The following is a 16,259-nucleotide window of genomic DNA, read 5'->3' on the forward strand; positions in this document are numbered from 1 at the left end:
TCCTATGTTGTGTTTGAGAGGTAGAGTTGGGCATTATTTGGCATCAAAGACAAAGGTCTGTTAGTCATTTATTCCCCATGTGCAATACAAGGAGACCATTTCTAAAATGTTTTTATTTTTCACGATGTTTGGTCACTTTTGTGGTGTGGCACAAGTGGATCATACATACTAGGAAAAGGACCTCTCCAATGTTTTTATTATTTGTTTGAGCCCAGCAATATGGACTGCAGACTACCTTTGCTTAGATTTATCCTCTCATGATTTATTTCTACTGATTTGTTTCTACTTCACGAAACAATATGACGAAAACAAAAATATTGCAAAAGACTCTTTATTCTTCATAATTAACACTTTACATAATTGATATATTCTCTCTAGATAAAGACGAGAACGCCATGATTTGTAAGACATTCAGATTGCATAGACAGAAGTAAGACCATTTTATTTCATACTCAATTACAGGAAAAGATTATTCATATACACTCAATATATGGACAGAAGAAATAATGACATTTTAGACCAAATGTGTTATTCAGACTGTGGGAAACAATTGCTAAACGTTCCACTTGTGACAGATGAATGAATAATATAATGAATGGAATGTGAAAATAGGACGTGGATCACAGAGAAGGAGAATGTGGGCAGGGTGTCAAGAAAAACACGGGCAAAGACCGAATCTAGTGGATGGTTGGAAAATATAGTCCAGGAACACAGGAATTTGCTTTAGTGTATTATTTTGCTAACATAAACATGGTAAGAGCAATTTAAAAAAGAACAAATGAGCTTTTAAAGTATTATAAATTATTGATTTATGTAGGAGGAGTGCAGGGCCCTTAACTTGTCTTTGTGCCTGCAAGACATACAGCAGCGCTCACTCAGGGGAGCAGTATCGGCCAGCAAAGAGAACGCTTTTGGTGACATTGTGTCGGATGAAGAAGAGGAAGGGGTGGTCAGCGATGAACGTAACCGGAACCAATAAAGCGCGTTCTGTTAGTATGACAGCAGTGGCAGCAGCAGCCTCAGTTCCCTCCTCGTTGACCTCAACAAAAGCCTTGTGGACGACTTTTGACACTACCAGGTCATTTGCTGGGGACATGCCTGTCAGCAGAGGAGAAATGATTTATGATGCAAGCTTTATAAGTAATACAGGCAATCTTGTGTTTTACAGAACTAATGTTTTCTTGAAGCTTGATTAGATTTCAAATGCAACCTTTTTGGCTTTTGAAAGACATCCTTGTATTTATTTCTGCATGGAAAAGTGTTACTCTTTTATTTGTCTGTTTAGAAATGTTGTGCTCTTAAAGTAATGATGCTGTTTATATACAGTATATATATTTATGGCAAACGACTCACCTGAAAAGTCACTCATCGTGACATCAAAAGCGTCCACCATGCCCATGCTGATCAGGATCTCTTTCAAGTCACACGACTCCTCCATCTTGAATCGAGGCAGCCTCACTTCCACATCAGTTTCACTCATCATGTCTGGGCGAGTCCACTCCACAAATGTCTCATAGGTCAGCTCCTTCTCCAGCTAGTGTGGAGACAATATCATTTATTAGTGTGCCAGTTTGTGCATTTGTTAACGGTATGTGTCTGTGTTCTACCCATAGACTGGTTCTACCTTCTCAAGGCCCGTTGTCTCGTCCTCGATCTCATTGGGCAGGAAGATGAGCATGCTGAGGTCTTTCCCTTTATAAGGCATTTCCAGGATCTGTCAAAACATTCAATTTTTCATTTTGAATCTAATCACCAAATTGTTAAAGGTATGGAATTTTGCTTAACATACATAAATCTATTGTTTTAAAAAAAAAAACATTATCATGTATATTACCTGGCAGTTGAACTCGGTAATGGATGTGATAAGAAATGTACTTTTCTCTTGCATCATCTTCACCGATTTGGAGTCATTCTAAGGAAAGCAGCAAACACAACAAGCACTTTTCCTTTTGAGTGATCGTCCCATCATATGAAAATATCAATTGTCCCATAGGGTGCTAAAAGTCAAAGTATTCAATCTGCAGAATTGCTCATTTCAGAATCATATATCCATCATATTCCAATCAAAGTCCATTTGATCTGAATACCATCAATAAATAACTTTAAAAAATACCAAGAACATCTGGTTTATGCTGCTTTCCCTACTCCTAACAAACTGGGTTGCAATTGGATTAGAAATATGGTCAGGTTAACTGCCTAATTATTTCCAAAAGACCAGAAACCACCCAGTTTTTCTGCAGTGTTACCTTGTTCATTTTAAACGGCGCATCAACAGTAGAATCCTCCTTGAATTGTTTGTCCCATTTCCCTTTGAAGTAGATGGCGTTGACCAGCACCAACGTGGTCATGCTATCCACCACACGCTTGGCAAGCACATCCTTAATTTTACCTGGTGAACAGAAAGGAAAGAAGATACCATCGTTAAGGCAGCTAGCAATGTTTACAGCCAAATTACATTTTTGATCCACCTTTACAGCATTTAAATATAAAATCTGAAAACAAAAAGGTAGGCAAAAAAGAAATGTGCGAGTGTATGAGTTATTGTGAGCTGTACCTTGCGTCTGCCCCTCCACCCAGCTGTTGATGTTGACCCTGACTGCTTCTGCGCTGGCTTTGAAGTCCACAGACTCCAGCTCAGCACTGTAGTACGTTTTGGTTTCTTCTAAGAAACGCTGGAATGATAAACAGCACATTTTAAGACTCATTATGCTTTGAACTTGAGTTAAGAAATACTTTAAGAATAGTATATAATTTGCATGAGTTTTATACAAGTATGATACACCTGGCTATCCCGGATTTTCAAATAAAACGTTAGTGGAGGATCACAAAGGAATACACCCACCTCAACAAACTGGTAGGACTGCTCCCCGTAAAGCCTGTTGGCGAGGCTGAGGGCATACGGAGCGTCGTCCTTGATGAGCTCACTCAGAAGTTTGGAGAAGCTTGCGTGGACCTCATCTTCATCTTTCTCAGGCTTCAGGCACTGCAAAACAGCCAGATAGGATTAGCATGTTACAAAAACAACACAGACACAGAGACCGATAAAAGAAAACCTTGGATTATGTATCATAATCTTGTATGGATCATCGGCCTTGTGATCAGCTTGGCTGTTAAATAATGAGAATAAACACCAAAATCATTGTTAGCCCTGGTTATCAATGCTACAATGACTGTACATACAGTGGAATACTGAGGCCTCCATTACCATAGGAGAACATTAAAGCTTTAAGCACCTTTTTAAAAGTGATTAATTGAACATGAATCCATGCTAGGCCAAAATCTACAGGTGTTTTTCAGGGTCTTTTTTTTATTTGGCATAATGCTACTGTATGGCCTTCTTTAGCATGGAATGCTGTCCTTAAAGCCAAATATTTGAGTCATTGTTATAAACATTTAATGTAATTAGAATGACATTGAACAAAACCTCCAGAATCCGGGAGATTTCGGAAGTTTAACTTTTCCTTATTATACCTACAGCACCTTTTGAAAGAATCTGAAAAATGGAATCAACAGACCAAACGGAAACGTAACACCAATAGAATAACGTTCAGCCTCATTTACCCTTATCGTTATTAACGCCTTTAATTTGGCTTTGTTCCCACCTTGCGCACACACTCCGGCAGAATTCTCGACTGATGCATCTGCGACTGCATCTGCGACAGCATTGTCTCTGCTCCTGTCTGCTCTGGTTGCCCTTTCTCAGTAAAACCCAGGACCTGGGGGTAGGGGGGAAGCACATTTGAAATGTATCTGATGAGTTGGATCACTGTTAAGTTACATTTTGTCAGTGTGGCAATACAGTTTGATGCACAGGTAAACAAAGACACAGCTTGTAGAAGCACTCTCTGGTGTCTGGTCAAAGGACATAATCGTACACATTAAGTCACATGCACATCTTCCTCTGTATAATTGATGACTCCAGGCAGAATTACGACCCTGCTAGAAAGAGTAAGATAATTGCATTTAAAACATCACCAATGAAGAGGAACAGAAGGATTGCCAGCAAAATGAACTAGTAAGAAAAGTTATTGACAACTAAAGCTTCAGCTAAATAGTATTTCTCTCTGAAATGTAAGTAAGGTCATAGTATAAACGGCAGAAAATGTAAATACAGTAAAGTAAGTATAAAATTGTACTTCAGTATGGTATTCGATTAAATGTACTAGCCTAAGTGACTTTACACCACTGACATGACACCCTACACATTTGTGATTGGTATAAATGTGCTTTCTCACTTATGTTTTATCGTTTTTAATGATTTTTTAAATTTGAGTTGTATACAATGAAAATAATCCTAAGTAATGTAACAAACTATTCCTCTACCTGTCAACCAAGGCAGGATGAAACATATCCCTGCCCTTTTTCTAACTGCCACTGGGAGACAAATAATTAATTGCATGTGCAGGCACTTTCTCATGCCATGCCCCACAAGAAATCCAGACCAAAACCTTCTGTCACCTCTCATATCATTCTTAATGAAATAAAAGGCATCTTTCAATCAATGTTAAAAACATCAGAGTAGATTGTTTTTTTTCCGAATAAAACCTGTGCACGTGACAGAGCTTGATATCCAAACCCACACCTCACGATGGCATAAAAAGATTGCGAAATTCTAGCCCCATCAGCAACTCACCTTAAATGGCATGCCTGTTGATACACTTAAAATGGGTGTGGTATCCTGAGAACTGGACCGTTTTATTTTTCAGTGTACGTGCGTATTTAGGTGTGTGTCTACCTCTGACATCTGTGTGGATGTGTTGCCCCCGGTCCCCAGCATCACCATAGCCAGGGCTGAAGAGATGCTGAAGGGGGAGTAGAAGATATTTGCGGTCTTGTCGGCATCACTGAGCTTTTTGAAAAGGTCCAGAGCGAAGGTGGTGTTGGCCTTGGATATCTTGGATGGGGGTGATGTCGCCATTGTGTCTGATACAGAGCAGAACATAAATCACTGCATTATAAACTGTAGCATACCTTTATGTGAATACATTGCATTTACCCTTTTAGCTGAGTTATGCTGAGACACAAATAGCTTTAACAAAGGTTTAATTGGTAGTCTTGGTAGTGATTGGTTGTCTTTTTTTCAACAACAAGTAGAGGTAATATTTGTTACTTTTATAAATGATTGCACTTTTAATATCTTCCTAACTGATATTGTCCTTTTGTTAAATCTATGTTTGATTTGCCAACTCTTCAGTATTTGTAGGTTTTAAAATGTTAGCACCTTGCAATATACTCTTTTGAATTAGCGTTTTAATTTGGGGCTTGCCAGTTTAAAACATGCTCTACCTTTCCCAGACAGGTGCAGACATTTCTCCATTATTTATGTTCCAAAACCTTGTCACTAATCAGTAAATATAAATCCAGTTATTTACTTAGGGAAAAGTTATGGAACTCAGTTAAATCACACAGATATTGCATCATTGCCTTTGGAAACCTGGTGAAAAAGGAATGACTGTAAATCAAGAACTGTTAGTTAAATTAAACCTGGTAAACTCCTGGTATCCTTTACGAGCATTATCAACAAAATCTACAACATGAAACGAAAATCAACTTACTGACAGAGGCTCTTCTTCAGCGAACAGGTGATGTGGAATGGTTCGGTTTGAGAAAAACTAGTTTGAGTTGTCACTTTATAGGTCATGGTGGCCTGGCAGCATTCCAACATGTGTCGAGATCACTGAAGGACACACCCACCCATGTGATGTTTTGGGTAAATGACGTGTGTCAATTGTAAGAGTTTGCTAATCAAACACTCAACAGAACCATAAATGGATGAATGGATGCTTATACATTCAAACTGTCCTATGTTGTGTTTGAGAGGTAGAGTTGGGCATTATTTGGCATCAAAGACAAAGGTCTGTTAGTCATTTATTCCCCATGTGGAATACAAGGAGACCATTTCTAAAATATTTGTATTAGGGCTGTCAAACGATTAACATTTTTAATCAGATTAATCACAGCTTAAAAATTTATTAATCATGATTAATCACCATTCGAATTATGTCCAAAATATGCAATTTATTTATGTATATTGTTGTGGGAATGGAAAGATAAATGAAAGAAGGCGGATATATCCATTTAACATACAGTATCTATGTTTATTATAACATTTTTCTGCATGTCAAAATGAAAGACAACCCACACACCTATCAATCATCAAACCGTGGGGTCTTAATTCATTACGTGTTGATTTCTATCAACGGGGGAGTACTTCAGGAAAGTCGACAGGGGGGGGCGGCGGCGGCTAGTGGAGTACTTCTTGACCACAGAGTGTGAACGTTGTGATCAGCTGTTTTAGCGCAGTTCTCCAGTGAAGGGGGGAGTGTCCCTCCGCAGCCGGTTGGCGTAGTTTTGGCACAGTTCCGTTGTACAGACCGACGTTAACAGCAGCCCTGTATGTGCACACGGAGACCGACTCTGTCGTCCGGTGATCTAACCGCCTTCTGGAAAAGCTTCACAAGTACGCAAATGCGCTTTGTGACACAAGTGACGGTACGCATTTCAGATTACGTACATAGCCTGCGTACCAGTTATGTGCACCCCTGTACCAGAGCCATATTATTACTATTATATGGCTCTGCCCTGTACTACAGCAAAAGTATTCTCCGTCGGGACTTCCTGCAACAACACCACGCCGTTATCAAAGATGTTCTATTGAGAAGACGATCACTACGTGACAAACGTTTTCAAAACCGTGGCTACTGAAATCAATCTTACTAACTGCTGTCTGTGCAATTTACTCCGCGCGAGTTCGCAGACTTTATTTAGCTTACTTTAACATCATTTTTCATGGTGGGGCTAAGCCATTTCTTGGTATGGGTGTAGCCTACCCCAGCCATACCCTGGCGCTGCCACTGGTGGCACGTATGGGGCAGGCCATTCTGCACATGCGTTAAATATTTTACGCAATTAATTCAAAAAATTAATTACCGCCGTTAACGCGATAATTTTGACAGCACTAGTTTTTATTTTTCACGATGTTTGGTTACTTTTGTGGTGTGGCACAAGTGGATCATACATACTAGGAAAAGGACCTCTCCAATATTTGTATTATTTGTTTGAGCCCAGCAATATGGACTGCAGACTACCTTTGCTTAGATTTATCCTCTCATGATTTATTTCTACTGATTTGTTTCTACTTCACGAAACAATATGACGAAAACAAAAATATTGCAAAAGACTCTTTATTCTTCATAATTAACACTTTATATAATTGATATATTCTCTCTAGATAAAGACGAGAACGCCATGATTTGTAAGACATTCAGATTGCATAGACAGAAGTAAGACCATTTTATTTCATACTCAATTACAGGAAAAGATTATTCATATACACTCAATATATGGACAGAAGAAATAATGACATTTTAGACCAAAATGTGTTATTCAGACTGTGGGAAACAATTGCTAAACGTTCCACTTGTGACAGATGAATGAATAATATAATGAATGGAATGTGAAAATAGGACGTGGATCACAGAGAAGGAGAATGTGGGCAGGGTGTCAAGAAAAACACGGGCAAAGACCGAATCTAGTGGATGGTTGGAAAATATAGTCCAGGAACACAGGAATTTGCTTTAGTGTATTATTTTGCTAACATAAACATGGTAAGAGCAATTTAAAAAAGAACAAATGAGCTTTTAAAGTATTATAAATTATTGATTTATGTAGGAGGAGTGCAGGGCCCTTAACTTGTCTTTGTGCCTGCAAGACATACAGCAGCGCTCACTCAGGGGAGCAGTATCGGCCAGCAAAGAGAACGCTTTTGGTGACATTGTGTCGGATGAAGAAGAGGAAGGGGTGGTCAGCGATGAACGTAACCGGAACCAATAAAGCGCGTTCTGTTAGTATGACAGCAGTGGCAGCAGCAGCCTCAGTTCCCTCCTCGTTGACCTCAACAAAAGCCTTGTGGACGACTTTTGACACTACCAGGTCATTTGCTGGGGACATGCCTGTCAGCAGAGGAGAAATGATTTATGATGCAAGCTTTATAAGTAATACAGGCAATCTTGTGTTTTACAGAACTAATGTTTTCTTGAAGCTTGATTAGATGTCAAATGCAACCTTTTTGGCTTTTGAAAGACATCCTTGTATTTATTTCTGCATGGAAAAGTGTTACTCTTTTATTTGTCTGTTTAGAAATGTTGTGCTCTTAAAGTAATGATGCTGTTTATATACAGTATATATATTTATGGCAAACGACTCACCTGAAAAGTCACTCATCGTGACATCAAAAGCGTCCACCATGCCCATGCTGATCAGGATCTCTTTCAAGTCACACGACTCCTCCATCTTGAATCGAGGCAGCCTCACTTCCACATCAGTTTCACTCATCATGTCTGGGCGAGTCCACTCCACAAATGTCTCATAGGTCAGCTCCTTCTCCAGCTAGTGTGGAGACAATATCATTTATTAGTGTGCCAGTTTGTGCATTTGTTAACGGTATGTGTCTGTGTTCTACCCATAGACTGGTTCTACCTTCTCAAGGCCCGTTGTCTCGTCCTCGATCTCATTGGGCAGGAAGATGAGCATGCTGAGGTCTTTCCCTTTATAAGGCATTTCCAGGATCTGTCAAAACATTCAATTTTTCATTTTGAATCTAATCACCAAATTGTTAAAGGTATGGAATTTTGCTTAACATACATAAATCTATTGTTTTAAAAAAAAAAAACATTATCATGTATATTACCTGGCAGTTGAACTCGGTAATGGATGTGATAAGAAATGTACTTTTCTCTTGCATCATCTTCACCGATTTGGAGTCATTCTAAGGAAAGCAGCAAACACAACAAGCACTTTTCCTTTTGAGTGATCGTCCCATCATATGAAAATATCAATTGTCCCATAGGGTGCTAAAAGTCAAAGTATTCAATCTGCAGAATTGCAGATTGAATATCCATCATATTCCAATCAAAGTCCATTTGATCTGAATACCATCAATAAATAACTTTAAAAAATACCAAGAACATCTGGTTTATGCTGCTTTCCCTACTCCTAACAAACTGGGTTGCAATTGGATTAGAAATATGGTCAGGTTAACTGCCTAATCATTTCCAAAAGAACAGAAACCACCCAGTTTTTCTGCAGTGTTACCTTGTTCATTTTAAACGGCGCATCAACAGTAGAACCCTCCTTGAATTGTTTGTCCCATTTCCCTTTGAAGTAGATGGCGTTGACCAGCACCAACGTGGTCATGTTATCCACCACACCCTCGGCAAGCACATCCTTAATTTTACCTGGTGAACAGAAAGGAAAGAAGATACCATCGTTAAGGCAGCTAGCAATGTTTACAGCCAAATTACATTTTTGATCCACCTTTACAGCATTTAAATATAAAATCTGAAAACAAAAAGGTAGGCAAAAAAGAAATGTGCGAGTGTATGAGTTATTGTGAGCTGTACCTTGCGTCTGCCCCTCCACCCAGCTGTTGATGTTGACCCTGACTGCTTCTGCGCTGGCTTTGAAGTCCACAGACTCCAGCTCAGCACTGTAGTACGTTTTGGTTTCTTCTAAGAAACGCTGGAATGATAAACAGCAAATTTTAAGACTCATTATGCTTTGAACTTGAGTTAAGAAATACTTTAAGAATAGTATATAATTTGCATGAGTTTTATACAAGTATGATACACCTGGCTATCCCGGATTTTCAAATAAAACGTTAGTGGAGGATCACAAAGGAATACACCCACCTCAACAAACTGGTAGGACTGCTCTCCGTAAAGCCTGTTGGCGAGGCTGAGGGCATACGGAGCGTCATCCTTGATGAGCTCACTCAGAAGTTTGGAGAAGACTGTGTGGACCTCATCTTCATCTTTCTCAGGCTTCAGGCACTGCAAAACAGCCAGAGAAGAAGTTCCATAAAAACAGTGAACTAGTGCTATAAAAGACAACTCCCATGCGGCTCATTGGCCTTTTGAACAGCTTACCCATTTAATGATTAGAACAGACACCAAAATAATTTTCCCTTGTTATCAATGCTACAGTTACTGTATGTTGATTATTAAGGTAACCATTACCAAAGGAGAACATTAAAGCTGTAAGCACTTTTAAATGTTATTGTTCATGAATCCATACTGTAGGCCAAATTGTAGTCCATTTTATTTTATTTAAAGGTGGGGTAGGTAAGTTTCAGAAACCGGCTCGAGATACACTTTTTGTTATATTCCATGGAATGCTCTTAGCATCCCGATAGCAATGAATATCTTAAGTGCTTTGACAAAAAATCCATTAAAAAAATTCATCTGTGGAACCCGTAATACTGTAAAAAGTACATTTTTCCCTATTAGGCCCACAGCACCTTTTTGAAATGAATAATATGCAAAGACAGTCCATCCAAAAAGCCTAACACCATTAGCATTTATACTTTTTAAGCATTTTCACACACAATGACCCACTGTTTTGTTATTTCATTGTCTCTTGTTCATTGTGGACCAAATACTATTTAGGATTAAAGGCTTTTGTTTCTGTAGAGATCGTAACATTTTCCATCTACTGCATTAATAGCTTGTTTTACAGTTTTTGAGCTTCACATCATACTTCCAAATTATAGATTTCTAATGACATTTTTAAAGATGCATCAAAGCATATTGTGACGTGAATGCGCCTGCATGGGCACTGATTAACTGAACTGAAACAGGTGTGTTAATAAGCGGAGGAACTCACAGCTGGGAAACTGACAGCGGAGAGAGAAAAGGCAGTGGAGAACTGTGAATGGAGGTTGGAGGACACTACATGTGACTCGGCACTCTTTTGGGTGGGATGGTGTCGTTCGCAGCGGATAGAGCTGCCGGCGACGAAGACAGCCAGACAGGAAAGACGTTAGAGTGTCAGGATCGGGAGGCCTGTTACCTCCTATAGCAACACACTCTCACTCCCTAAGCGTCCAGGAGCGACGTTTGGTCAGTGTCCGTGGCGTCCAATTGTGACGCTCCTAGGCGTCGGGATTTGACGCTCATGGAAGCACGGCATTCGTTTGTGTCGGCTGCCCTTAAAGGCAATGTGACCGTCCATTCCCATTGGATAACGGATAATTGTACACCCGGAAGTAAGTATTCCTCTTACTGTCGATTGATTTTACAGTGATATCTGCACTACTCATCGACTAAAAAACACCAGATTATCCTTGTTAATTACACAACATTGATTGGTTTAAATTGTGTGCAATGCTTTTGTATTTTTCCCCTTCGATTCGGAGAAACAAATGTTTTTTCTGAGTAAAGGATGGCAGAAGACACTACACTACCCAGAATCCCCAGCTATCGTTTGGACTACACCATGTGCTCTGTTTGACAAACCCCGTGATAGTCCTCAAGCTCTGTGATTGGAGAGTGTGCTCCGAGGGTTAAGCCGATTCTCGAACAGCACTTGAAATGGGATGGAACCACAGCAGACTGTCCAAAACTGGATTTGAACGGGTCCCCCACCCCGTCCCCAGAATTACACATGCTGGCTATTGTGTTTTGCAACATGTTCTATATGGCACGTCTCTACTGGGAGTTGTAGTTTTAAAAGACGTTTTCGTATTTCCCATAATAAGAAGAAAAAACGGGGTTTGTCAAACCGAGCACATGGTGTAGTCCAAACGATAGCTGTGGATTCTGGGTAGTGTAGTGTCTTCTGCCATCCTTTACTCAGAAAAAATATTTGTTTCTCCGAATCGAAGGGGAAAAATACAAAAGCATTGCACAAAATGTAAACCGATCAAAGTTGTGTAATTAACAAGGATCGCCCTAAATTGTTGATTGGGTCATTGCAGTGTGTGTGTGCTGTGTGTGTTCATTTTGCCTAGTGGTGTGCCTCCGGCAGAGGGTGTTTGCATGCCGTGTTCTTGGTGTGGTGTGCCGCGTTAAACGCTAGTAAAACTAGCCCTGCTGAAGTGTATTTAAAAGTGGACTCCACAGTCTAGTGCGGGTTCCTGGTGCCCCGTGGACTCGCTTCCTCTTGTTCACTCCTCTCCTCTTACCAATTAACTGTGTTGTTAAAATAAAGATTGCCCTATATTTTGTACAAAGCTGCCTCTGTATTTATTGGAAGGTTCTGACAAAGTGGTAGTGTTTCCTGCCACACCTGAAGCGAATCCAACATATATTACAATATCAAATCATCAGTGGGGAAATAAGTGTGAAATACTTTGGAACACAAATCTTCAATCATCTCAACAGACAACCTAATCGTGCATTATAATTAATAGTTTATTTTCATTTGACTTTGTTACCACCTTGCGCAGATACTGTGGCAGTCTGCTGGTCTTCTGCATCTGCTCCTGTATCTGCATCCGCATCTGCATCTGCGACTGCATTGGCGACTGCAATGATGTTGTCTCTGCTCCTAACTCCTTTGGTTTCTGGGTCTCAGTAAAACACAGGACCTGGGGGGGCAAACGGAAGTTTTTCAAACCAGGTGGATCAATGTAGAAGAAGAGCAGTGTTACAGGGCAGTTCATTGCACAGGTTACCAATACCAAGGCTTGCAAAAGCACTCTCTAGTGGCTGGATTAAGAAAATAAACTCTTATGTTGAGTCATCAAGGCATGCATGCACATGCACGTTTTCGTCTGCCAGACTGATGACTCTCAGGCAGGATTACAACAAAATCCCTCCAAGTAATATTCCATTGTGAACTCATCATACACGGTCAACACTCATATCATAACTGTGAAGCTGCCCCTTGCTTTGGCTGTTTCTTTTCATGGCCCTATATTCATCAGGCTGAATTGTTACTCCATAAAAAACAAAAAAAGGCATTTGTCTAATACAGGGGGCCAAGTTTGCATTCCATCCCATAAAATACATTTGCCATAAAATAAAATGATAGGGGGACCACTTTTCCAACTCACATCTCTTTTTCCTGTATCTAAGTTATTTTACAGCACTGTAATATAATATATAATAAGTTGGTGTAAATGTGCTTTGGTTTGCGGTGCATACAAGTTATACTTCATAGTTTTTATCCTTTTTAGATGTGTATTTGAGTTTTATAAATGGAAAATATTCGTATCTAACTCAATTAAGTACTCCTCTCCCTGTAACCCGAGGCAAGATTAAACAGATCCCTGCCCTTTCTTACTGTTGCTGGGAGACAGAAAGAGTTATTATTGCATGTGCAGGCACTTTCTCTACCACACCCTGACTCTGCAAGTTCTCCCAGTAGGAATTCACCTCACATCAACTCTCATATCATTCTTTGTCTAAAAACAAGTCCTTAAACCAATGCTTTTAACATTGATTGGAGAATGAATTTTCTTTTAATAAGAATAAAACCTGTGCATATGATGAAGCTTATAACCCAAACCCAGGCCTATTTTTCTTCATACAATAATACGATTGAAAAATTCCAACACCATCATCAACCCACTTGTAACGACATTTGAATGCGTGCCTGTACAGTAGAAACACTTCCAAATGGGTGTGTTAGCTCGAGAACTAAAATATTTTGCTGTTCATTTTCACAATGTGAGTGTGTGTGTACTGTACCTCTGACATCTGTGCAGATGTTTTGCACCTGGTCCCCAGCATCACCATAGCCAGGGCTGAAGAGATACTGAAGGGGGAGTAGAAGATATTTGCGGTCTTGTCGGCATCACTGAGCTTTTTGAAAAGGTCCAGAGCGAAGGTGGTGTTGGCCTTGGATATCTTGGATGGGGCTGATGTCGACATTGTGTCTGATACAGAGCAGAACATAAATGACTGCATTATACACTGTAGCAAACCTTTCTGTGAATACTTGCACTTACCTGTTTAGATAAGGTTGAGCCATTATGTGAATTAAAAAAGCTTTAAATAAAAGCTTTACATTTATATAAATCAGTCTTTTTTAGCCTGATAAGAGGTAAGAGTTGCCAACTTTATAATTTGTGTATGTTATCAATTTTTAGCAGCTTTTGCAATTGTGTTTTATTTTACACCTCTGCACTGTTACCCAAAAATGCTCTCCCTTCCCCAGACGTGCAGACAAATCTCTATTGTTCCAAATTCTATTTCAAAATCTTGTCACTTACCGGTAAATATAAATCATATTAGGTACTTGATCAAGTACCTAGTATTGCATCAATAGTCTACACCTATTGCCTTTGGGAACCAGGTGAAAAGGGAATGCTGTAAATCAGGAACTGTTAGTGGCATTAACCTGGTTGACCGCTGTTATCCTTTACAATCATTTTCAACAAAATCAACTAAATTAAATTGCAAAAAGGAACATCAACTTACTGACAGAGGTTCTTCTTCAGGGGATCAAGACGGTGTGGAATGATTCACTTTAAAAAAAATATCTGACACACCCAAGTTATGTAGGCATGGCAACAACTGAGAAAGTATAGATCACACCCATCAGCAAAAAAGACACACCCACCCTATGTTTTGGCTACAGGGTGTACATGGGTGTGATTTGTGCTAACCACAGACACTCCACAGTTCCATAACAAATATAGATAGATGGATGGATGCAATAATGAATGGGTTTTTATTGGATTCAAGCATACAGTCTATGGATTCAAATCGTTTCACGTTCAGTATTATGTATCCTACAGCGCCCTCCAGTGGCTATCTTAAAGCACTGTACCTGTCTTGGTCAGAATCCAGGCGAGTAAACATGAGGAAGACAGGAGAGGAGATATTGCAGAGGATTAACAGCAACAGGATATCAAGACATCAGGCTTTATGTATATAATAACCTTACTTTCTGAAGGGGACGGATACTGGCCTTCTACGGTAAGCTAAAACTGGTGTCATCATGCGTCAGCTTTGTGCACATAGGCTGTCCTAGCTTACTAGCTAACGTGAAGGCAATGATAGCCTTATATCCCAGGTTCTCTCAATGGTGTGGAGGACACACCAAACGACGTCCAAAAAGATGTCTATTTAGCGTGTCAACATACCTGAAACAAAATTAAAGAAAACTTTCAACCGACGATTGTGAATTGCTCCTAGATAAGGCATGAGTGTATTATAATTCAGCGTTTTAAAGCTTTCGTTTTAAACACAATGTGTGTTAGCATTCACTTTTTGCGGGTGTGAATCGCAAGCAACCGTTAAGGTTAGTAGGGCTGCTAGCGTTAGCAGTAGCTGTTGACGTGACTTAAGTTGTGATGTTCTTCTTCTTTTTTCAGTATTTACTACATTACAGAGCTTAACGGTAATATTGACCATTTTGGCTACACGTTGTGCCTCATGTTAACCGAGAAGCAGCGCTGTTATACAAATACTAGCGTTACATTACAACATTTTGGTGACGGAGTTCGTAGTTTTCAGGACGTCATTAGTCGTCGTTTAGTTAGCTTGCTTGCTAACGTTCCCTCCCAAACGCTACCTACATCAACAGCAGCTTAAAAGTATAGTTAAAGTAAGATATCAGATAGCCAACGTTTTGTTGTCATGCTGGACCTAGTCCAAGCTCTGTCGTCATGTGTTCTTTTTAATAGCTGCAGTCAAGACTGAGTAAGCAGCATGAGCAATAAATGTAACCTTTTTAATTCTGTTAACTCCTTTTACCATTCAGTCTTTTAATTATATATTCATAGTTTCCATATGCTTCTTCCTTTTGTTCTCCGGCCACGATATGACATTTTTATTTTGGCATTATTATATGACATGTGTAATATTGTGTTAGTGTTTTTTATAATTTATCATCCAGAGACACAGGGCTGGCTTTTAACAGCTGGCTTCAAACATCATTTGACAGGTAACTGACAGCCTCTCAGTAAGATCAGTAATCTATCCCAGGCCTGCTCTTGCACGACAACCAACAAGCAGGTTCCTCTTTCTTTATCTCAAACCAAAGCTACTGACTCCATCCTTTTTGCAGCATTGCAGATGGGAGTGGTCGGGCTTCTAATGGAACAAATGCATAAAAGCTAATCAATTGACAAGACGATCTGAAAGACTTTACCTACAGATCTTCACAGGGTTTTTCCGTCATGAATTTTACACATAATGCACAAACCCATAAATGATAAATGACATGTCAATAATTCATCTGCCCTCACAGTCTGGTACCCTTATTTCAGGATGATGTTGGCTGACAGATCCTTTCTTTAATATTGGGATTAAAGGGAATCAGAGTTTCCCATTTATGCAGGCTGTGTTAAGGGAAGTTCATTTTGATCATGATAAATACAATAAACATACCAAATGATTCCTTTCTTTGTTGTGTAGGGTGCTCAGAGTCTTCATCAGCTTCTCAGGGCGAGGGCTGCTGCACTTCCTCACACAGCGGCAACGGAGCAAGGTCAGTGTGAAGAGCCTTGTTGACTACTGCTGTGGCGG

General features: G+C 39.7%; 2 protein-coding genes across 3 annotated transcripts; both read right to left on the reverse strand.

The window, feature by feature from the left end:
- Positions 1–315: 315 nt before the first annotated feature.
- LOC117465478 (leukocyte elastase inhibitor-like) lies at positions 316–5,646 on the reverse strand. The gene is made up of 10 exons (XM_034108290.2): positions 5,556–5,646; positions 4,736–4,923; positions 3,603–3,716; positions 2,843–2,983; positions 2,555–2,672; positions 2,247–2,389; positions 1,835–1,912; positions 1,625–1,714; positions 1,354–1,534; positions 316–1,098 (listed from the first exon to the last, which is right to left on the reverse strand). The coding sequence occupies exons 2-10, from the start codon at positions 4,916–4,918 to the stop codon at positions 872–874; spliced, it is 1,275 nt and encodes a 424-aa protein (XP_033964181.1). The 5' UTR covers positions 4,919–4,923; positions 5,556–5,646; the 3' UTR covers positions 316–871.
- A 1,582-nt stretch (positions 5,647–7,228) lies between these two features.
- On the reverse strand, positions 7,229–16,204 carry LOC117465530 (leukocyte elastase inhibitor-like). Of its 2 annotated transcripts, XM_034108377.2 has the most exons (11): positions 16,122–16,204; positions 14,205–14,266; positions 13,473–13,660; positions 12,218–12,367; positions 9,690–9,830; positions 9,402–9,519; positions 9,094–9,236; positions 8,690–8,767; positions 8,479–8,568; positions 8,208–8,388; positions 7,229–7,952 (listed from the first exon to the last, which is right to left on the reverse strand). In XM_034108377.2, exons 3-11 carry the CDS (start codon positions 13,653–13,655, stop codon positions 7,726–7,728), a joined length of 1,311 nt encoding a protein of 436 aa, XP_033964268.1. In that variant the 5' UTR covers positions 13,656–13,660; positions 14,205–14,266; positions 16,122–16,204; the 3' UTR covers positions 7,229–7,725. The 2 variants fall into 2 exon arrangements, with proteins under 2 accessions (XP_033964268.1, XP_033964267.1); XM_034108376.2 differs by lacking the exons at positions 14,205–14,266; positions 16,122–16,204 and having other exon boundaries at positions 13,473–13,785.
- Between the last annotated feature and the right edge of the window lie 55 nt (positions 16,205–16,259).

The sequence above is a fragment of the Pseudochaenichthys georgianus genome, chromosome 20 (assembly GCF_902827115.2).
Source record: "Pseudochaenichthys georgianus chromosome 20, fPseGeo1.2, whole genome shotgun sequence".
Lineage (NCBI taxonomy): Eukaryota > Metazoa > Chordata > Actinopteri > Perciformes > Channichthyidae > Pseudochaenichthys > Pseudochaenichthys georgianus.